Raw genomic sequence first — 23492 nt, 5'->3', positions numbered from 1 at the left:
TGGCCAGAGAGAAGCTGGTGGGAATGGAGAGGGAGGGGAATGCTTCCAAGACGACATGAACAAAACCCTCCGAAGTGCGACACCACTGCGGGGGTCCGAGAGGAAATTTCAGGAGGAGGCCACGGAGAGCGTGTGCCTTCCCACAGGCTGGTAGTGAGTGGGCGGGGATGGCCACTGCACGCAAAGTGCGGTTGGGAACCGCTGCGCTCGCCCGAGGCACAGGTACAGTAAAGCACGCAGCCTCAAAGCCCTGGAAGGAATCCTCCCGAGAGGCACTGTCCAGGGGAACTTGTGGTGACAGCAGGTATGTTCCGTACTGTCCTGGCCACGTGGCAATTTAAATTAACAAAATACAATGGCCAGTCGTACTGGCCACGTGTCTGACGTGGCCGGTACCGTTCTGGGCCACGTAGCTCCGAAGTGTCGGGAGCACCTCCCTCACGGCACCGTGGATAACTTTTTACTTCTTTCTCCCCCAGGTTGTATTTTCCGAGCTTTGTTTAGCAGATATATCACTTGTAGCATGTATGAACTATCTTAAACCATTTTTTCCTGAGACTGAGGCATGTTGGACTCTTCCGTCAACTTCACAGTCTCCCTCTATAAATCTGGCCTTCCCTTTCCTCAGTCCCATGAGCCTATGTGACCTCCACGCCATCCTCCATCCACTCCGGGACCTAGACTAGACTAGACCCTGTCACACATTCATTTTTTCCTCCTGCCTACACACACACCCCCGTCTCCCCTCTGTGAGAAAACACCTTCCCTGTGCCCAACCATGCCCCTCAAGGTAACTTTGAGCTCCCTTTTGTTGCAGTATTGCCTGAACCCGTAACCCTGACATCCCAGTAAGCACGAGAGCCTGTTGCTTTACTGAAGAAAAGGACATGCCTTCACTTAAAAATTCTCTGACTCCCAAATACAGCCCTTCTATTCACTACATGAGCCCGTTTTCACAGTCCACCTACATCATCACAGAATCCTGCCTGGTCTTTTTTTGTTTTGCCTCCTTTTCTGTGTATTGGGGGGTGGGGAGGGTTGGAGATGGAACCCCCTTTGCAAACGTAATTAGCTACAAGGAGCAGCCCACAGAACCAGAAAGCTGTTTGCAATGACCTCTGATGTGCACTTATTACTAAATTTGTGCATGCTTTAGAGTTTCTATACAGGCTACTCAATTATATTTTCTTTTCTCTCCCACTAAACAAAATAGTGACCAAGCTCCAGCACATAGAAGTACTTCTACACCACAAGGTATTGTGAGGAGAAAATAAAATCTACATATTTCCAAATTCATCCAAAGTGGTCAAGTACACCTGATATGTGTAAAGAATCTTAAGTGCCTTATTTGTGCAGTCTTACCAAACTTCAGCAGGGGCAATATAAATATACTCTTCAAAACTGCGGCTAAAAACCCATTCTATGTACTGAAGAGACATTCTTCAAAGAAATCTCACGGAAAGTGAGAACATAAAGGGGTAAAAGAACACACACCAAGTCAGTGAAAGACGGAGTCAAGTATGGTTTACAAATTGATGAAAAAGCGTGCAGAAGAGAAATCTGACCCCATGACACAACTCTTTACCAATTTTTTAAGAGAAAATACACAATTATAGAATCACATGCTATGAAATACATAAAGTTTTAGAAAAGACAAAGAGGAGTAAAATACTTAATTGTCCTAATAATCACAAATAATAAAAAAATAACATATCACTAAGAACAGTCTAAACTTGCTCCTTTATGACATCACTGGCCACTCTCCAAACTTTCAACAAAGATCAGAATAACTTACACAATTCTGAAATTTATAAATAATGTATGTACACATTTTACATGAAATACATACGCATAAAATATATATAAAATGTAGTTTGACTATGTCTTCAAGAAAAGCAAAAATAACACAAAACAAAGTAAGACTGTAAGACTCTGTAGTAGAACTCAATGAAACGGAGCATAGGTACACTCTGAGAATTCACTGAAAAGTAGAATACCCACAGAATGGGAGGAAATATTTGCACAACATGTATCTGACCAGGGACTTATATCCAGGATATACAAGGAACTCTTATAACTCAACAGTAAGATAATAAATAACCCAATTTAAAACTGGGCAAATAGACATTTCTCCAAAGAAGATACCCAAATACCGAACAGAAAAGATGCTCAACACCGTGAGCCACTGGGAAAATGTAAATCAAAACCATAACGAGACGCCACTTCACCCCCACAGGGACGGCCATCAGCAGAAGTCAGACAGTTACAATGCCAGCAAGGATGCAGAGAAATAAAAAATCTCATCTGCCCGCTGGTAGGAACACAGAAATGGTACAACCACTTTTGAAAACAGTCTGGCAAGTTCCTCAAAAAGTTAAACAGAGTTACCAGTTGATCCAGCTCTTCTACTCCCAAGTATCTACCCAAAAGAATGGAAAATGTGTGTCCACACAACTGATGCATGAATGTTCATCAGGGGCATTATTCATAATGGCCGAAAGGTGGAACCCCAAGCGTCTATCAACTGGTAAACGGCTGAGCAAACTGTGGTATCTACAGACAGGGGAATATCATTCAGCCATAACAAAGGAGTGAAATGCTGACATATTACAATAGCGATGAATCTTGGCTAAGACTACATACTCTATGATTCCATTCCCGTGAAATGTCCAAAAGAAGCAAATATCTGAGGCAGAAAATAAATCAGTGGTAGCTGAGGGATGGGGGAATGGAAGGGTTATGAATATAGAGTTTCTTTTGGAATGATGAAAATGTTCTAAAATTGGTTGTGGTGACTGAACAACTCTGTAAATACACTAAAAACCATTGAATTGTACACATTACGTGGGTGATTGTATGCTGTGTGTCTAAATAAAGCTGATACAAAAAAATATATGTGAATAGCTGAAGATCTTAAGCACAACCAATACCGTACTAGTGTTTCTGTCTTCTCAGTTCAACCACGGGCCACTGAAGATTTTAATGTCAAGATCTCCAGTAAGCCCTCTGGCTGAGTCACATTACACTATTCTCTAACATGCCTTACAAAAAGGCTTGACAGGGGCATCTGGGTGGCTCAGTTGCTTAAGCATCCAACTCGTGGTTTCAGCTCAGGTCATGATCTCTGGGTCCTGGGATCGAGCCCCGAATCCGGCTCCCTGCTTAGGGGGTAATCTGCTTCTCCCTCTCCCTTTGCCCCTGCTCCCTCTGTCTCTCTCTCTTAAATAAATAAATCTTTAAAAAAAAAAAAAAGGCTTGACAAAGTGAACTGCTTTTGAGACACTATGTTTCTTTTTATTCTTACAGATGAAAGTAAAATAAAATACTGAATTAAAAGACCAAGGCGCCCAGGTGGCTCAGTTGGTTAAACGTCTTCCTTCAGCTCAAGTCATGATCCCAGGGTTCCTGGGATTGAGCCCCACATCGGGCTCCCTGCTCAGCGGGGTCTGCTTCTCCCTCTACCCCTCCCCCTTGCTCATGATCTCTCTCTCTAATAAATAAATAAAATCTTAGACCAAAAAAATGCTATGAATCTATCTGTGTCATTGGAAATTCCTTGGATTCAAAATTCAAAGATTAAAAATTTAAGTACTGCTTGCATTTTTAGTGGATTGGACTTGATCTTGGAACTAGCAGCACACGCTTAAGTCACAGCTGGAAAGGTATTTTGTAAAAACACACGTCAGGGTTGTTTGGTTTAAAAATGTGGCCGGGGTGGTGGGGGGCACCCAGTTGGCTCAGTCAGTGGAGCCTGCGACTCTTGATCTCGGGGTTGTTGGTTCGAGCCCCATGTTGGGGGTAGAGATTACTTAAAAAAACAACAAAAACAGTGGCCTGGGATGCTGCCAAGCAATGCTCTTCTGCAACCCAGTGGCAAGGACTTTGGATAACCCATCTCTGGTTTGTTCTGTTTCTCCTGCACGTTAGGGTCTCCATTTCCCGTAACATGCAAAAGAAGCTAGTCTGCATTTGGAAGTGCTTACACCGGGACACAAGCCTGGGAGTCCCCACAGCCCCTCCCCACCCCTCCACCCCGTCTGCGAGCCACCATCAAGCTTTAATGCCTCGACTCCCTAAAGCTCTCCCAGATCTACCTTCTCTCCATCCCCACAGCCGCCGTGCCTCAGCCGGAGCCCCCAGCCTCTCACCTGGACCATCACACTCGCCTCCCCACCAGTCTGGGCTCTCTCCTCTCCAACACATGTCGGCTGCCCAGAGCCATCTTCCTGAAGCACGGGTCTGGCCAGACACTCCCCTGCTCCCCTGCTCCAGATCCATCTGGAGCCCCTCACTGTCTACTGGAGAAAGTCTAAGTGTCTGCCGAGGACTATAAGGCCTCGCCTGGGCCTGGCCCTACCAATGGCCCTACCATTGCCCTGGCCTCATTTCCCACCCCACCCCGAGTTCATCTCCCCGCCCCCCCAAAATGTTCATCACTCCTGTAACCTTTTGTGTGCATTGACATCCCTGTCCGTACCCTTGCCAGACATGCTCTCCCCCTTTCTCTTGCTGCAAAACCTACTAACTCCTCTGTGAGCTTCCCTGACCACCCCTACTGTGGGGCTTACCGCTCTGCGTTACCGTCACTCGCGCGGTCTGCGACCCACCACACTGAAGCCCCTGACGGCGGCAGCTCTGTCCCAATCCCCTCTGTATCCTGAGTGTCCAGCATAGCGCTACAGACCATGACAGGTACTCAAAAAGAAAGTGATTCAATGAACTAAATCAATATTTTTTTTAAATACTAAAGAGAAGAAAACCTTACTAAATTTGGACAAAATTACTTTTCAGGTGTGAAAGTGATAATGTAAAAAAAAAAAAACATCAGAAGATGTAGAAACTCTCGACTGTAGTAGATCAGTAAAGGGGGGTCTCACTGAGTGGCTGTAAAAGTTAGAGATCAATGTGTTTGGGAGGGCGTTTTCCTCCCCATTTTGATCTTTTTCCTGAAAATGACCTCTTGCCTACATTTATTTGACATGTGGAGGAGACTCAGTTTAAAATAGTTCTCTTGGTTTTACTATGAGGCTGATCATTTTTCCATTTTCAGGTTGTGCTTGTTTCTCAAAAACGGACAAAAATTCATCAACGTAAAGATACTAAAGCCCTTTGCACCTTTCAGTTCCAGTTGTTAATGGAAATTGAGAACATCTGAAAGTACTGCAATCAGTAAATGTATTACTGTAATGGTACTTTAAATTTAACATGCCAAACACAGTAGCTCTGTAAGCAAATTAACTTTATACGCTTCTAAAAACCAAACTAATCCCCCCAAACTGTCCCTTCAAAGCTACTTTTTCATGTTTCATTCTTGTAACTCCTTATTCTTGTCCCCCTGCCTCTTCCTGTTCTCTAAAAGTAAGAGCACCTATCCAAATGCCAAGTACCTTCCTGTCTTACCAGGCTGGGCCCAGGCCCCTTAAGACCAAGGCTCACCCTGAAATGAGCTCGGCTCCAGGAAAGGACCGGCCACTGGGCCGCCCCGGACAGCACGCCAGGCAGCACCCACCTGTAGCCCACCTTGCGGGCATAGTGCAGGCAGTTTTCCTTCACGTGGGTCTGGAAGTAGGCGGAGCGACAGAGGGCCCCACACTCCGGGCAGCAGTAGGGCGACTTGTGGGCGTGGATCCGCTGGTGGGCGCAGAAGCTGCACTGGTTGGGCAGCAGCATCTGGCACACCTGGCACGTCTGGGAAAGAGCACCGAGAGAGCAGGTCATGCAGGCGCCCCAGGGGCCGCGAGCTCGCGGCTCTCCAACCGCAGCGGGCTGGCCTTCCCGGAACAGCGCTCAGGATAGCCAGCCCCCAACCATGCTCTCGTCCGCCCTCCCAGGACACCCGGCACCCCCAGGCCTCGTCAAAAGCATCGATCCACCCAAGCAAGCTCTGCCTCTCACCTTATTCGTCAGAGGCAGAACTGGTGCTATGTTTCCAAAGATCAGTCCCGCTTCTAGGACTGTGAGTGTTCCTTCCCTCAGGCTTAGCAGACCAGCTTTTCCTTTCCAGGGGCCAAAGGCACTTCTTCAAGTCTCAGACCCCACGCCACTGCCAGACCCACCAGGCCCTCCGCCCCCGCCCAGCAGAGGCCGATCCTGCTGGACGCCTCTAGCCCCGTGGCTCCGGGACTTCCGGAGCAGACCCGATGGGCCCTCAGAAGCCCCCAGGGCAGGTGGACTGAGTGGTCTTGCCAGTGTCCGTGCCCTCAGCCCTGCCTGCCCACTCGGGGCCGTGCCGAGCCACAGCTGACCACACGTGCCCACAGAAAAGGGCGGAGTGGGCAACAGCTCCCTGGCTCCCAGACTCAGGAGAGGACCAGCGGGGAGAAGTCCTGCAGCCCACAGCGCAGACAGCCCGGGGGCTGCGCGGGCACCTCCATCAGCACAGGCCCTTGTGAGTCAAAAGGGGCCCACTGTGCTCGCGCTTCCCTGCGGGGGCCACTGACCTGGGCCCAGACGAGTGGCTTAGAGGGACAAGTCATTGGGGAGGACAGGAAAAGCAAAATCCAGAACATGGAGCCTCTACAGGACACACAGCCCCGTTTTTTCAACAAATAGATTTCAAGGGAAAAACAGAGAAAAAGGAAACTTATAGATTAAAAGAAGTTCAAGAGAAATTTTCACATGGCAATGTATAGCACTTATTTGGACCCTGATTCAAGCAAGCCAACTGTAAAGAGAGATGAGACAATCAGAGATATTTGAACACCAACTTGATAATGATATTGGGACATTTGACACTTAGTATTAAGGTCTGATAATAATAAGAAATTATCATGATTATTAGTTTTGAGATGTGATGATACTATATCCATGGTTTTTGTGAGGAAAACCTCATATTTTATAGCTACATACTGAACTATTACAGATACAGTGATGCTGGGATTTGTTTAGAAATAATCCATGAGCTGGGAGGGATGGGTGAGAAAATACATAAAACGAGATGGGCCAGGAGTTGGCAATTGTTAAGGGAGGGTTTGTTATACCTTTCTGTCCACTTTTACATATGTTTGGGACATTCCATAATAAAAAGCCTTTTTTTTAATATATTACTTTGGGTGCACAACAGTAAGTAAGAAAGGAGGGAGGATGACCCCCCCCACACACACAGGCACACCTACACATATTTGCAAAACAGGAGCCATGCAGATATAAACCACAAGTGAACAGAAATGGTCACTTATGGGGCAGGAGGGAACAGAGTGAAAGCAACAGGGATTTCCAAGACTTCAGGGAAGCTTATCATGTAGTTTTAAGCTTGGAATCACATAAATGTTTTACATAGGTTTTTTTGTTGTTTGTTTTTGTTTTTTAATTCCAACACCTGTCACCAGGTCCAAGGTTTTGTTTTTAAGATTTATTTATTTGAGAAGGAGGTGGGGGGGAGGGGGGGCAGAAGGAGAGAGGAAGCAGACTCCACGCTCAGCATGGAGCCCTGTGCACGGTTCAATCCCACGACCCTGAGATCATGACCGGAGCTGAAACCAAGAGTCGGAGGTTTAACTGACTGAGTCACCCAGGCACCCCCTGGGCCCCAGGTTTTAAAACTAGATAAAACTGGGACGCCTGGGTGGCGCAGTCGGTTAAGTGTGCCCAACTATTGGTTTCGGCTCGGGTCGTGATCTCGGGGCTGTGAGATCAAGCCCCGAATAGGGCTCAGAGCTCAGCACGGAGTCTGTTTAAGATTCTCTCTTTCCCTCTCCCTCTGTCCCTCTCCCCCAGCACACGTGAAGGCATGCACATGCATGCACACTCTCGCTCTCTTTCTCTCTCAAATAAATAAATCTTAAAAATATATATATAATTAGGGCGCCTGGGTGGCTCAGTTGGTTAAGCGACTGCCTTCGGCTCAGGTCATGATCCTGGAGTCCCTGGATCGAGTCCCGCATCGGGCTCCCTGCTCGGCAGGGAGTCTGCTTCTCCCTCTCCCACTCCCCCTGCTTGTGTTCCCTCTCTCACTGTGTTCTCTGTCAGATAAATAAATAAAATCTTAAAAAAAAAAAATATATATATATATATAATTAAACTAGAAAAACAAAAACATTCCCTAAAAATTGAGAAACAGAAACTAAATAACCTAACAAGGTATCAAGTTGGTGACATAACCATATAGGAAAAAGACTTGTTCCCAGTGACCTTTAAAATGCAGTATTTTGACTTATACATCCCTAATGGGATCTAAGAGCAGAAAGAACTGCAAATATACCCTCGACTTTATGTAGCTGTCCTAATGTTAAAAATAATACTGGTATTGATATTTCAAAATTTGTGTGTATATATGTATGTGTGGTAGGAAAATCTTAGGAACCAAGATTTTCAGCATAAAATCAGTTACATAAAAACTCCATAATTTTACATTTGAATACCAGTATAAACTCATGATGTTTCTTCCCCCTTTTTTTTTAAAGTAGGCTCCATGCCTAACGTGGGGCTCAAACTCACAAACCCAAGATTACATGCTCCACCCCCTTTCTTCTTTTTAAAAATGTATACTTCTGGGGCGCCTGGGTGGCTCAGTTGGTTAAGCGTCTGCCTTCAGCTCAGCTCATGATCTCAGGGTCCTGGGATCGAGCCCCGTGTCGTCTCCCTGCTCAGCAAGGGAGTCCGCTTCTCTCTCTCTCTCCCCCTGCTTGTGCTCTCTCCCGCTCACTTGTTCTCTCTCTCAAATAAATAAATCTTTTTTAAAAAAAATACATATACTTCTTGGGACACCTGGCTGGCTCAGTCAGAAGAGCATGCAACTCTTGATCTCAGGGTCATGATTTTGAGCCCCACACTGAGTGTAGAGATTACTTAAATAAATAAAACTTTTTCAATAAATAAATAAATACAATAAAAACACATACTTCTCAGCTCTGGCCACGGCAAAGGCCTAGTACCAGATATACCCAGCAAGCATCTCTGGTACCCAGAATGTGACGTCTAAATACCATTCCTCACTGCAAGAAACCTGGCTCTTGAGAAGGATGGCCGATTGCACATTTAGCACAAGAAATGTGCCCAGGACATCCTGTTGGGACTGAAAGTAGGGAAGCTTCTTAGGCTTCATGAGTTCATGTCCACAGGACGTAGGAGCCAGCCTGACAGAGCTCCACGACCAAAGACGAAACAGCCCGACCATGGAAAAGCGACTGACCCCAACATACCAAACATGTGAAAACCAAAGAGTTCATTGTAAGAGCAACAGAGGAGGCCACCTCACGCCCATTAGGGTGCCTACCACCGGAGGCAAGCAAACAGACGGACAAAACAGAAAATGACAGGTGTTGGCGCAGATGTGGAGAAACTGGAACCCTTGTGCACTGTTGGCAGGAATGTGAAATGGTGCAACCGCTGTGGAAAACAGTATTGGGGGGGTTCCTCAAAAAATTAAAAATAGAGTTACCATATGATCTAACCATTCCACTTCTGTGTACATACCTGGAAGAACTGAAAGCAGGATCTCCAAAAGATATTTGTACATCGTGTTCATAGCAGCATTATTCAAGCAATACCCAAGAGGTGGAAGCAACCCTAGTGTCCATCAACGGATGAGTAGATAAACAAAATGTGGTACAAACATGCAACGGAATATTATTCAGCCTTGAAAAGGGAGGAGGGACACCTGGGTGGCTCAGTCGGTTAAGCCTCTGCCTTCGGCTCAGGTCATGATTCCAGGGTCCTGGGATCGAGTCCCACATCGGGCTCCTTGCTCGGCAAGGAGCCTGCTTCTCCCTCTGCCTGCCTCTGTCTGTCTCTCTCTCTGATAAATAAATAAAATCTTTAAAAAAAAAAAAAGGGGAGGAAATCCTGTCACGTGCCACAATATAGGTGAGCCTTGAGGACACTATGCCCCAAGTGCAATAAGCCAGTCACAAAAAAACAAGTACTGTATGATTCCACTATGTGAGGTACCTGGAGTCAAATTCATAGAAACAGAAAGCAGAAGGGTGGTTGCCAGGGCCGGGGCGGGGGGGGGGGGGGGGGGGCGGGGGGAGTGGGAAGCTGTTTAATGGGTATAGAGTTTCAGTTTTGCAAGATGAAAAGAGTTCTGGAAATTAATTACACAGCAGTGTGAATGTACTTAACGCTACTGAACTGCACAGTTAAAAAATGGTGAAAATGGTTAACTTTATGCTATGTGTATTTTACCACAATTTTTTTTAAATAATAGAGGACAGACTCTTAATACACTATTTGAAACTATTAGGACATCAACTCACTACTGTAAAAACTGTTAACTAAGGGAAATAAATTAAGTATATATCCCATTTTCCAACATAAACTATATTTCAAAGTAACCAAATAGTGCTCATCGAAGAAGGAAAGATATTTTACACAGAACTCCAGCTAATAACTGAGAAAGAAATTATAAAATTACAAAACACCCTTCTTCAACTCTTAATAAAATTACTGACTCAAGGAGCAATTATTAATGAATATTAAAATAATTAGGTAAAAGATAGGGAACTTTACAACGAAGGGATCAGAACATCCCCACCTAAACATACCGATCATGCTTAGTATCATTAAAACTGAGACAATCTGGGACGCCTGATTGGCTCAGCCAGTTAAACGCCTGCCTTCGGCTCGGGTCATGATCCCAGGGTCCTGGGATGGAGTCCCACATCGGGCTCCCTGCTCTCCCTCTGCCTGCCACTCTCCCTGCTCGTGCTCTGTGTTAAATAAATAAATAAATAAATCTTAAAAAAAAAAACACTGAGACAATCAAGGACTCTATGCCTCCCTGAAGTCATGAAATATGAAGAACATGATATCCCCCCCCCCGGCAAAACTGCCTATTTCTAGTCTTTATTGCCAATTTCTGGTCGACAGATAAAATACAGGGTATTGAAGAATGAATTAATTGTATAAGGAAGCATCAGTCAAACCCATAATTATCCTGGAAAATTCTCAGGATGCATGAACCAGTGTCTTCAACAAATCAATGCTATGAAAAACAAAGTGGAGGACCTGGTGGGGCAGAATGGGGAGTGGTACTGTTATAGACTGAGAAATTTAAAAGACAAAAACAAATGCTAACATGTGGTCCATATTTGGATCCTGATTCAAAACAAGCCCAACTATAAAAAGATCATTTTTGACATGAAAGGAAAACTTGTATATGGACTTGTAGTAGATAACATTAAGCAAGTGTTCCTTTTGTTGGATGTGACAAGGACATTATAGTTAAATAAAAGCGTTAAGACCAAGAAGAAACTGTGCTGACAACATCCCAACAAGGTGGCTGGGGATGCAGGAAGGGCCCCCCTCCAGCCCTTGCAGGGGTAGGGGTATCCAGTACAGGGGAGAAGTCGGAAGGCCTGCACGTGCTCCCCTGCAGTCCCTACGCCAACTAGAGTGAAGCCCAGCCCGGCTCCATCCATCTACACCCTTCCCCGCATATGGCCTGAAGCCTGGGTACTGTCTCAGGAAACTCAAGTCCACCAGCCAGCAAGGTTAGGTTTTGACCCCAGACCTCAAACCTTGTCCTTTCCCTGCGACTCTGAGACCACATTTGTTGGCAGGAGATTTTGTGAGGGATCTGCACTGGGCTGAGAGAAGCCTGACAGCCTTCCTGGGTCCCCTCTCCCTTTCCTGTCTGGGGGCCCAGCTCCCACTAGAGGAGAAGATGCAGGATGGGGAGGGGGGGTGTCAGCCGAGGATCCTACACCCCAACCTCTGAGGGCTCAGGTTTTAGAAGGCAGGTGAGAAACAGTGGAAAAACACCAAGCATGAGACCTCTGCTGACAATGGTTCTGACCACATGACCTAGAAGAAGTGGTCAGCTATGTGGGGACAGCTAATGCGGGGGACAGCAAGAAGACTGAAGCCCCAGAGCAAAGGGCCAGGGTCGCCACACTCCATCTGACTCATAAGAAACACAATGCAAACTGAGGAGAGAAGGCGAAGATGGGAGGGGACAGTGAGCCTACAGCTCCTCACAGAAGGACACAAGCCACCAAACTCCACCTCGTGTCTCCACCCCAACACTCCCCAGGCTCCACAACTCCCCTCCTCAAGTGCACTCTGCACTTTCCCGCACCTCTGTTCCCTACACCTGGAACACCCACCCCCCTCCCCCAACTTTTCTTGCAGGTCCAACTCAAATGTCCCAGCCACTGGGCACCTGCCCTCCGCCCCGAGTCACGGTGAGGTATTCCCTCCAAGGCACTCTGTGCAACCACGTCCACAAGCCTTTCAGCCCCAAACTTAGTCTGCCTCACCCTGTAGCAGGTGAGTGGTGAGCCCTGCCCGGGCTGAGCCCCGCGCACCCCGGGGCCCAACAAGGGAGCCTCCCTCCACACGGCGCGCACTCGGGGCACTGGTGCAAAGCTCCTCAGCCACAGACAGGTAGGCAGGCCCCTGCTGCACTAAAGTAAAAAGCTGCTTTGCTTTCCTCCCAGGCCTCTGCAGCCCCGGCTTAGGGAGGTTCAGGGAGGGGGCGCGCTTGTCTGGGATGTGAAGAGAGTCACCTGGAGGAGGAAGGAGAGAACCTTCTGGAGGCATGTCTGGAGGCCTACTTTCACAGGACCTGGCGAGTACAGACAGCCACCGACACGGAGGGAGCCAAAGGGTCTGTTCAGCACAGACTGTCTTCAAAAAAAACCAAAAACCAGTCTCATCAGCGTAACCCAGAATCGGAACAAGCAGATAAGCGTGGCTGCCTTCCTAGAGTGGCGGGAAGGCAGACGAGAGAGGCCCCCAAAGCCTCTGCCCCGGCCTGCAGGCCTGTCTGCTCTCCTTCCGCAGCCCTGCCTTGGCCCTACCGCAGCCTGCCCGCGGGGAACGACGCCGGGCACACCGAAGCGCGGGGCGGTGGCGCACCCGCCGCGGCCCCCCCAGTTCTCTGGGCGCGTGCGAAGCCCGTGCTGGAGCCTCCCGGAGCCCAGGGCGCGGCCCAGCAGAGACCAGCCCGGCCGGACAGGGCGCCCCGCCCGCCCAGGAGCGGGCCGTGGGGCGTGGCCACAGGCGCGGGGCGGCGCGTCCCTCTTCAGAGCCCCCGAGCGGCGGCGAGCGGCGAGCGGCGGGGTGGGGGGCAGGACCCTTTCCCCAGTAAACACCCAGCACGCCGCATCCCGGAGCGTCACTAACCATCAAGCCAGGCGTCTTCTTCTAAGACTCATTAGGCGCCCCCGCATCAGGGAGCTTTTTCTCCATGCCCAATCATGGAGCTGGCGCAAACCCGGGGGCTGACAGCCATCGCAGGAAGGGTCTGCTTACCAGCCCCTCGGTCTCCTCCGCCGTCCTCTGGAAATGGGCGGCCATAGCCATGTAGTCGCGTATCTGCCTGTGACATTCGAGACACTTGATTCCGTGCCGGATCAGCCTCACGGGGTCCGGGTAGAGCGGCAAGGCCGGGAGGGTTGGGCTGGCAGTGGCCGCGGTGAGGCCGGGCTTGGGGGAGGCGGGGGGCGCCGGGGCCGCCGGGGCCGGGGAGCTGGCGGGGGCCGACACAAACATCTGGTCCACGGAGATGGGCTTCACGAGCAGCTGCGAGCACTGCATGACCAGCCCCTTGCTCTTGTGGTCGCGGGCGTGCCGGAGCAGGCTGCACTTGTTGAAGAAGAGCAGCGTCTGCGAGCACAGCGTGCACAGCACCTCGATGTGGACGCTCCGCCGGCCGTAGTGCTGGGTCAGGCTCTTCTCTAAGGCAAACGCGTCCCCGCACTCCAGGCAGCAGTAGCCACTGGCCGGCACGTGGATCCTGCTGTCGGCGGGGGGGCTGAGATTTGGCGCGTAGAGGGGCACGGGGTTGGAGCTGTGGAGGACCTTGTTGAAGACCTCCACCACCAGCGGGGCGGCCTTCCTCACCTGGTGGACCAGGGGAACCGACATCTGCGGGAGCTGCGGCTGGCTCCGCCGCTGCGCCGAGGACTTGGCCGTCACGGACGCGGCGACGCTGTGCGGGACGAGGTTCAGGTTGGCCAGGTGCACGGCCTTGGGCAGGAGGGTGGCAGGGCCCGGGGCGGACGCCTGCAGCGCCGAGCTCTGCTGTTGCTTCTTGCCGCTCTGCGCGCCAGGGGCAGCCCCCTTTGGGCCCCGGGGCCCGGAGCTGCCGCACGGAGACGCCGCCTCACCGGGCCTCGGGGCGCCCTCATCCCCCTTCTTGTCACCCTGGGGGCTCCCGGAACTTGTGCCCACCTCCGGAGAGGGCGCCACAGCCGGCAGGGCGGTGCCCTCGTCCTCCGGCGCCTCGCTGGGGGCCTCGGCAACGGCGCTCCCCAGAGGTGACCCAACGGGGGACTTGCTGGGATCGTCAGGGTCCGGCAGGATCCTCGTGACCGTCCGTTTGATTTCCCCCGAGGACGTCTTAATGGTTTTGATTCTGACTTTGGGGATTGCTGGTGGGGAGCTGGCGGCCACTGAAGGGGAGCTTTTACTACTGCTATCACTGCAGATGCTCCGAGGGCTGTCCGATGGCTTGACGTTCTTTCTGGTGGCCTCCAGGGGGCTCCGGGGACTCTTTGGTGACTTGGGCATTTTGGGGCTACCTTTGGAGCCCTCTTTAGTGGGCCCCGAGGGGTCCTTTGCATGGCCGGGTTGATCCTCCTTGGTGACGCTGGCCACTCTTTTGGCCTGCAGGGCCACCAGGGCTGCAACACAAGAGGAAAGCTTGGAGTGAGCTGGCTTCAGGCGCTGCCTGGGGGGGACTGACGAGCAAGCGCCAAGTTCCAGGGCAAGCCCCTTCGGCTCTCCAATACTGTTGCTGGGGTGGCTGTTGAATTCCAAAGCTTCCCCGAAGAATCGACTGGCATCCAGCTCCTTGTGAGGCTCCCCCACCTTCTGCCCACCTCGCTCGTGTTCCTGTTGACTCCCCAAGGGCAGAGGTTCCGGCTTGGGCTCCTTCTTACAGAAGTGATCAAACATATGGAGCTCTGGGACCGGAAACTTAGCCAGAGCCTCCAGGACTGGGCCCCCCACAGGCCCACACCCAGGAGGGGGTGGAAAATAACTGTCAGAGTGCTTGGGCTTCATTCCAAACCCATTATCTTTGATGGCATCCTCAGGTTCTGGGCTGGAGATTGGACTGAACTGGTTAAAGGTCGGTAACGGCTCTGACTTGGAAGGTTCTAGCTTGCCAGGGAAACTCCTGGCACTGTCTCCGTTCATGAAAGTGGAATCAAACTTCCCACAGTTGTGGCCCAGGTTGTGGGGATCTGGAGGCAGGTCCGAGCCCCGGAATCCATTGTGTAGGAGGCTGGGAGCAATGTGGTCTTTCTCCGCTTCAAACGACTCCTGGCGGCTGGTGTTCTTGACAATGACACTCACGGCCGGTACATCTGAGGATGATCCTGAGTGAGACAAGGACACACTCTCATCCATGCACATGCCTGGAGGTTTGAGGGGACTCTCATTCTCCTCACTGGGGGTCTGGATGGCCTCCTTGGCATCGAGGCTAGTGGGGTCTGGGATGTCAAAGGCAGCCAGAAGGTCATCAAAATCTGGAGTTTTCATATCCCCCATGGCTGGATGCTGGCAAGGGCTACAACAGAAACAGAACAGAATCAGTGATCCCCAGGATCCCACTGGACTCCGTCCAGCACCATCTTCATCACGCTAATACACATGCACACAGCCAGGATGCACATACATGAACCCCCCCAGACTCTGGGAAGTCACACACCTGACTTTTACCCCAACAGGTTTCCAAAATGCTGGGGACATCGGGGGAGGGGTGGAAAGAGAAGTTCATATGCAGTGACAAGACCGCCTGGCCAGTCCTAAACATCAGTACCTGGAAATTCCTAGCTGGTTGCATGGCCAAAAAGAGACAGCACTCATATCACACTCCCTCAATTTCTCAGGGACTATCAACACTCCCTAATCACATGTACTAGCAAAAAACCAATCACTGAGAGCTTCAAAAAAACAAAAACAAAAACAAAAAACAAGCATGGCTCAGCACCTCTTTTCTTCGGAAAACTTCTGATTCAAAGATGAGACGTGGCTATAAATTCTGCTAATTTAACTCCTAGTATTTAATCATTAACTTTGTAAATTTGGTTTTTTGCTGGATGAATTCAACCAAATCCAAGATGATTTGCTATTACCAGGATTTATGCTAACTGTCTCATAAATAAACTCCAGCAAATTATATCATCTCCTAGGTCTTTTTTTCCCTCTAGTCAGTGTCTGCTTGATTCCTTCATTTTCACCTAAAACTGTTACTGGCTGGAGAATGGATCACTAAATGTGAGGGGCAGAGCAACTCTAAAAGCCCCACATGGTTATCAAATGGGCCAGGGAACAGCGTCAGGGAAACCCCAAATTTTATTTTAACTTAATAGACAAAGAAAACCCAGCTGTTTCCTTCATACTCTGGAGAAGGAGAACAACGGCACTACGGTGACAGAGGAAAGCCAAGGTCCTAGGAAAGAGGCCTCCCATCAGGAAATCACTGTAACGCTCAGCTAGCTGGCTCCAACCTGCTGGAAAGAGGAAGAAAAATCCCACCACCTCCCTTGTTCAGCCACGAATCCTCCATCTGCTTCAGCATCCCAAAGCCTCACTTGCTTGCATATTTCTTGCCCTACACTTATACTGAAAACCTGTCTGGGTGCAGAATGACACTACTCTTTCAGAAAGCAGTACAGTGGCCCCACAGAACCAGACATGTGGCAAATCCTCAGGGCCAGGAACCCCAAGGCCAATGTTCTTATCTTAAGAACAAAAACCCCCAAAAGCTATACACAAAAGTATACAGCATTATTAAAACAACACAAAAGAGGAGCGCCTGGGTGGCTCAGTCGTTAAGCGTCTGCCTTCGGCTCAGGTCATGACCCCAGGGTCCTGGGATCGAGCCCCGCATTGGGCTCCCTGCTCCGCAGGAAGCCTGCTTCTCCCTCTCCCACTCCCCCTGCTTGTGTTCCCTCTCTCGCTGTGTCTCTCTCTGTCAAATAAATAAATAAAATCTCTAAACAAAACAGAACAAAACAACAACAACACAAAAGAGAGAGACAAACACACACAGAGAATCTAAATGTCCAAGAACAGGGAATAATTAAATAATTGATAGACTATTAGGAGGCCATTAAAAATCCTAATTATGACATTTACACAGCAACATGGAAACTCACTTACAGTACTAAGGCACCTGGCTGGCTGTCAGCAGAGCACGCAACTCTTGCTCTCAACTCTTGTGAGTTCCAGCCCCATGCTGGGGTAGAGTTTACTTAAAAATAAAAAATCTTTTTTTAATAATTTCCTTTTTTTAAAAAGATTTTATTTACTTATTTGAGAGAGAGGGAGAGAGATAACACGAGCAGGGGGAAGGGAGAGGCAGAGGGAGAAGCAGACTCCCCGCGGGGCAGGGAGCCCGATGTGGGACGCGATCCCAGGACCCTGGGATCATGACCTGAGCCAAAGGCAGACGCTTAAAGACTGAGCCACCCAGGCGCCCCCAAAATTAAAAATCTTAAAAAAAAATCACTTATAGTGTTTAGTTAAAAAAAACTAATACAAAAAACATCGTCAGACTATAACAATATAAAACTAAGTATGCATTTGAGCCAAGATTAAAAGAAAGATAGTTATGCAGGGTGGTGGGATTACCAGTGGGTTATTTTTTTTAAGATTCTTTCTGTGCTGATAGATTGCTTTTATAATTTTAAAAGGGATAAATAAAGGGGGGGGCACTTAGAACCACAGGGGAGAGGCACCTGGATGGTTCAGTCAGTTGAGCATTTGACTTGATTTAGGCTCCAGACACGATCTCAGGGTCCTGGGATCCAGCCCTGCGTCAGGCTCTGCACTTAGCAGGGAGTCTGCTTGAAGATTCTCTCTCCCTCTCCCTCTGCCCCTCTCCCCACTCCTGGTTCTCTCTCTCTCTCTCTCAAATAAACAAATCTTCTACAAAATTCAAAAGAAGAACCACAGGGGAGCAGGTGCTAGGGCAGAGGTGTGTCTGTTACCAACCCCTGGGGTCAACAGGCTTGCAGGTTTGGTTTCTTGCCCCCCTTCCAACCCCCAGCAAAACACATCTGTCTGCTTAAGAGTTCTCACAGAAAATGAAAAACACCCACCACTGGGAATATAGCTAATTATGGTAGAGAATCGCAAAGTGAAATACCAATTATCTAAACTAAATACAATTGGCAGAATACCTCTTTGAAATGAGATGTCAGGTTGTCAAGTTCCTGGACACAAATGACTGCCTCCTGGAAACAGGGGCCCATAAGCAAGAGGAACATGCTGGCTATCCAGGAGAGCACTAACATCCCCAAACCAAGTAAACCGCTAGGCAGGCCGATCCTAACTAGAAGGAAATGGCTCTGCAATACCTGCAGTGTAAGTTTCTTTCTTTCCCTCTTCCCCCCTTTTTTTACAATCTGGGGGGGAAAAGATTGAGGGAGAAGGGCAGAATGGATTGGTCTCTTCAAGGGGCTGAGAAAAGCTCGTGAGGGAGGAGAGGCAGTAGGTGGTGGTGAGTGCCAGGATTAGCGGGCGCCTCCTACCGCCTAACGTGAAGTCCGGGAGCTCACGGCAGAGACGAAGGACAGCAGAAGAAAGTAACGCTCTCCACACAGGGCAATCTCAGGGCTTGGCTGAGAATGGTCTGAGAGAAGGCAAGGTATCTTTTGCTAGGAAAATCAGAGCAGGGGAATGCTGTGGCAGCTCAACATCAGCAGCAGGAAAAACCTCTCTAACCTTTGGATCTTAAATACCAAAGCTGACACTTTTAAAAGCCAAAGAGCAAGTCCTATTTTCTATTTACTCATACAGCAGCAATCAATAGCCGTGAATAAGGGACTCATGGTGTATCTGCTTGTATTTCTTTAAACCTTGCTCTAAACCTTGTATCACATGGTTTATAAGTAGAAAAGAGAAATTAATCAAAATGTACCGTTATAAAAGCAAAGGAAGAAACTGTACAGAAAAAGACCACCAATAAAAAGTTCTAGTCATCAAAAACCTGCCAGCACACAGTTAAAACGCAAACAACCAACCAACAGAAATATCTGTAACGTGACAGTTCCTCCCATTAATGTCTTTACTCTAGAGAAGGCCCTTACGAAGCAGGAAGTAAAAGATAAGCAGCCCACTAGGAAAATGAGCAAAAGTGGCCAGCACACAATTAAAAAAAGAAACACAAGTGGACAGTGAATACATTAAAAAAAAGCTGCTACCTCACAAGAAATTAGAGAAATACAAATTAAAATAATGAGAAGCCATTTAGGGCTTACCGAATTGACCAAGGTTTTCAAAAAATAATTCCTGGGGGCACCTGGGCACCTGGGTGGCTCAGTCAGTTAAGCGTCTGCCTTTGGCACCTGGGATGGAGTCCTGCGTGGGGCTCCCTGCTCAGCGGGGAGTCTGCTCCTCCCTCTGCCTGCCGCTCCCCCTGCTTGTGCTCACGTGCTTGCTCACTCTCTTTCTCTCTCTCTCGTGCTCTCTCTCAAATAAATAAATAAAATCTTTTAAAAATAATAATAATTCCTGGTATTGGCAGAGATGTGGCAAAGTAAGCATTCCATCTCTTTCTTTCTTTTTTTTAAGTAAGCTTCATGTCCAGCATGGAGCCCAAGGCAGGGCTCAAACTCACGACCCTCCGATCAAGACCTGAGCTGAGATCAAGAGTCAGATGCCTAACCGAGGAGCCAGCCAGGCGCCCCTGCAAAGTAAGCATTTTGAAGATAGTATAAATTGATGAACCCTGTCTTAAGGGCAATTTAGCAATGCATACATAAGGCCCAATAACTCCACTTCCAGAAACTTATCCTAAGGAAATACAGATGCATGTGACAAAGATAATCACTGCAGAATTATTTATAACGAAATTATTTCATAACAAAAAATGAGCCACAACCAAAGTTCCAACAAGAGAAAATTGGTTCAATAAATTATAGTATATTAACACAATTAAATACTAGACATCACTGTAGCACAATATTTATAGCTACGAGAAATGCTCCAGATACAAAGTGGGGGGCGGGGGGAGGATACTGTAGCGTATATACAGTACAATTTCTATTTAAAACAAAAGCTTTTTATTATATACAGTGTTTATGAAAAGGGCTAGAGGAACACTCTAAAATCTTAAAAGTATCTCAACAGATGAGATTATTTTCTTTCTTTTATCTGCATTTTCAAACTATTTATTCAAACTCTTTCAAGTTGTACTGCTTATATAATTTTATTAAATTATATTTTTAATACATAAGAAGAAGAAATTAGGAAGGCCAAAAACATTTGAGAAGCTTTTTACAGAGGACTCCAAACATCACTAATATAAGATTCTTTTTTTTTTTTTAAGATTTTATTTATTTATTTGAGAGAGAGAATGAGAGACAAAGAGCATGAGAGGGAGGAGGGTCAGAGGGAGAAGCAGACTCCCCGCTGAGCAGGGAGCCCGATGCGGGACTCGATCCCGGGACTCCAGGATCACGACCTGAGCCGAAGGCAGTCGCTTAACCAACTGAGCCACCCAGGCGCCCACTAATATAAGATTCTTAAAGCACATCCGGCATGAGTCAGCAGAGGACCTCCAGCTAGAAAATCAGTGAACTAACTTAACTGGCATAAAAAGTGTAGTCAAAATAAAAAGCTTCAGCACGCCAGTGTCTGCAACCTGTTGCAGGCTGGGAAGCGCACACCTCACACCGCGCTGCCCATTTTGCCAGGGGACAGCATCTGGGACCAGAGCCTGGGTCTGGCCTCTGCCCTGTGTCCACGAAGACCAGCCTAGAAAGCCGGCTCGCCTTGCAGAGCATCAGCAGAGCGCACCCTGAAGCATCTGAGCAGACGAGGTCCAGGCATGGTGAGCTCAGCAAGTGATCTGGAGGTGCCTAATCGCTGGGCAAGGCAGCACCCCAGTCCCTGTCGCCTGGGCGACCCCTGCTGCCACCTAGGCTGCCCCACGGGCGCAGAGAGCAGCGCCAGGGCTGACGGGCAGCGCTGTGCCCTCTCCTGATGAGCTTCTCTGCAGGAAGATCTGGACACTGAAAATAGATACATAGATAGATAGATAGATAGATAGATAGATAGATAGATAGATAGATAGATCGATCCCTATTGTTTACTACAGGATCTACTACTTGCCCAAGAAATGTTATCAAACACTTAAGTAAACATGTCAACAGATGAGGTAGAGGGAGCACCTTAGTTCTGAAAGGACCTCATCAGACCTCATTAGCCTGTGAGAATTCTTTGAGGGGGTAGGAACAAGAGGATTATGGTAGAACTAATAGGCAGAATCTCCACTGACTCTAAATGTCAAAATTCCACCAAAAAACTGAATTCCATACAACTTCGGTGACTGCATGTTGTATGCATCTGTGTGTGAGAGTGTGATTGTCATCTGTGGGGAGCCATGAACAGCAGAGTTTTAAACCCACGGACCAGTTCTGGACTCGAGCTTAATACTTTCATAAAGTACCCAGAATGGTAGCTCCCCTCCCATAAGAGGACCCAACTGTATCCACATATGTGCTCCTGATGACCAGCCATTAAAAACACCACTATTGGGACACCTGGGTGGCTCAGTCAGTTGAGTATCCGGTTCTTAATTTCGGCTAGGGTAATGATCTCAGGGTTGTGGGATCAAGCCCCATGTTGGGCTCCAACAAGGAGCCTGCTTGGGATTCTCTCTCTCCCTCTCCCTCTGATCCTCCCCCACATTCTCAAAAAAAAAAAAAAACACAAAAACGACCAATACTGGGGTGCCTGGGTGGCTCAGTCGGTTAATATATACATATATAATACATAATAAATACATACATATATATGTATTACATACATACATACATACATACCACTCTTGAAGGAGGGCCTGCAAAAAAACTAATTTAAAAAGGAGGTCTTGTATCCAAAATGCCTTGAGAACCAATGATCTAGCAGAATATTAGGCTGTAAGCTTCATGAGGGAAGAGGCTTGTCTGTCTCATTCATCACTGCATTCTCCATTAGGTACTCAATAAACATACCGTCAAGCAATAAAGTGAAACCTTCAAGACTGCAAATGGTCTTAAAAGTACTGCAGAAATCAAAATGCAAAATTAAAAGACAATGAGTTCTCAGGAGGCTACATGAATGAGTGAAATTATGGTAAAGGAGCATCAGTGGAGGCCAATGTGAAGAAACATTTAGGGAAAAGCAACCCTAATGACACTTTTAGAATAATGGGTTCTCAGGCTACGCTGTTCAGTAAAGAGGCTTGGCCATCAGCCAACGCTGCATGTTTCATCACAAAAGGCCCAGAAAACACTGGGCATTATCTGAAATAATACTGGAAATGAAATACAACTTGTGATCCCGCCCTTACTCAAAACCACCCCGTGTCCACCGCAGGATGTGCTATTCAGTTTTGGTTCCCTGCACCTTAAGAAAGACATAGTAGCATAGGAAGAGGTCCTAACAGATGACTGAAGTTATAAAGTACATGGAAGAGCTTTCTAATAAGAGCTTAAAAATTAGAACTCTTTTATTCTGGAGAGATGAAGGTTTAGGGGAGAGGGAGAGGATAACTGACATGTACATTTGTTCACCACACCTCATACCTCAAAATACTAGAGAGGAAAGGGAAGAATTCTGAAGTTTGAAATAAAAGTAGACAAGTAAGAAATAACTTTACCCATTAGAAAATACACTGAACGGGCACCTGGGTGGCTCAATCAGTTAAGCATCTGCCTTCGGCTCAGGTCATGATCCCAGGGTCCTGGGATCAAGTCCCACATCAGACTCCCTGCTCAGTGGGGAGTCTGCTTCTCTCTCTGCCCCCGCCCCCCTCCCCTGCCTGCTCATGTGCTCTCTCTCTCAAATAAATCTTTAAAAAAAGAAAATACACTGAAGTTGTTACAGGTAAAATATATAAATGTAGTAACATCGACACTTGTTTGAATCTAGAAATTAAAAAAAAAAAGGCTCTGAGGAACTAAGAACAAGGAATTGTCACTAAACGTATGAGCTTCCTTTCCCTCAGCATCAAAGGCTTTGAATTCCAAATAACATTAAACTTGGTCATCTGTTTCCCTTAAGAATATTAAGTTCAGTAACGGCAGATTAATAAAAGTTCAGAAACAGGCCAACAGGGGGACAGAGGCACTCTGAAAACATTAAGAAAAATCTGATCTCTATTCAGTATATTGTTTAATAAGACAAGGAAGCAAACAACATGTTACAGATTTATACAATGAAAGTTAAAGGCGGCAAGATTCAAGGAACACTGGACTGGGAAACCACAAAATTCAGTTTCCTGAATTTGCCACTGCTTGTTGGCTAAAGACTAGCAGGATGGATGGATGTATATTTTACAACCCGAGGGTGAACTCTTTACCCTGCTCCCTCACACAACTGAATATGGCGTACGTGTTGATATAATCTGTTCATTCAATAATACGTGTTCAATTATTGTTATACCAGTTAAGAGTGTACAAAGGGGTAAGTGGAAGTTACCCTCAGCTTTCTCTTTTAGAAGGAGAATTCCAGGCGAAAATAGAGTAAAGAGTAAGCCAAGCTGTATGATGCACAGGCAGAGCGAGCGAGTGAGCACATATGCTTACTTAGAAGAAGCTGAGAGT

General features: G+C 47.8%; 1 protein-coding gene across 2 annotated transcripts in view; it reads right to left on the bottom strand.

The window, feature by feature from the left end:
• ZNF592 (zinc finger protein 592) overlaps positions 1-23492 on the bottom strand; it is a 44348-nt gene that overhangs the window by 5047 nt on the left and 15809 nt on the right. For both annotated transcript variants that reach the window (XM_035024208.1, XM_035024207.1), the window contains 2 exons: positions 13198-15460; positions 5510-5688 (listed from right to left, as the gene is read on the bottom strand). In XM_035024208.1, the coding sequence (XP_034880099.1) occupies positions 5510-5688; positions 13198-15441 (2423 nt within the window). In that variant the 5' untranslated portion in view covers positions 15442-15460. The remainder of the gene's footprint in view (positions 1-5509; positions 5689-13197; positions 15461-23492) is intronic.

The sequence above is a fragment of the Mirounga leonina genome, unplaced genomic scaffold, assembly GCF_011800145.1.
Source record: "Mirounga leonina isolate KUSES-001 unplaced genomic scaffold, KU_Mleo_1.0 Mir_178, whole genome shotgun sequence".
Classification (NCBI taxonomy): domain Eukaryota; kingdom Metazoa; phylum Chordata; class Mammalia; order Carnivora; family Phocidae; genus Mirounga; species Mirounga leonina.
The sequence above is the reverse complement of the archived record's forward strand: the minus strand, read 5'-3'. Positions and strand labels throughout refer to the sequence as shown.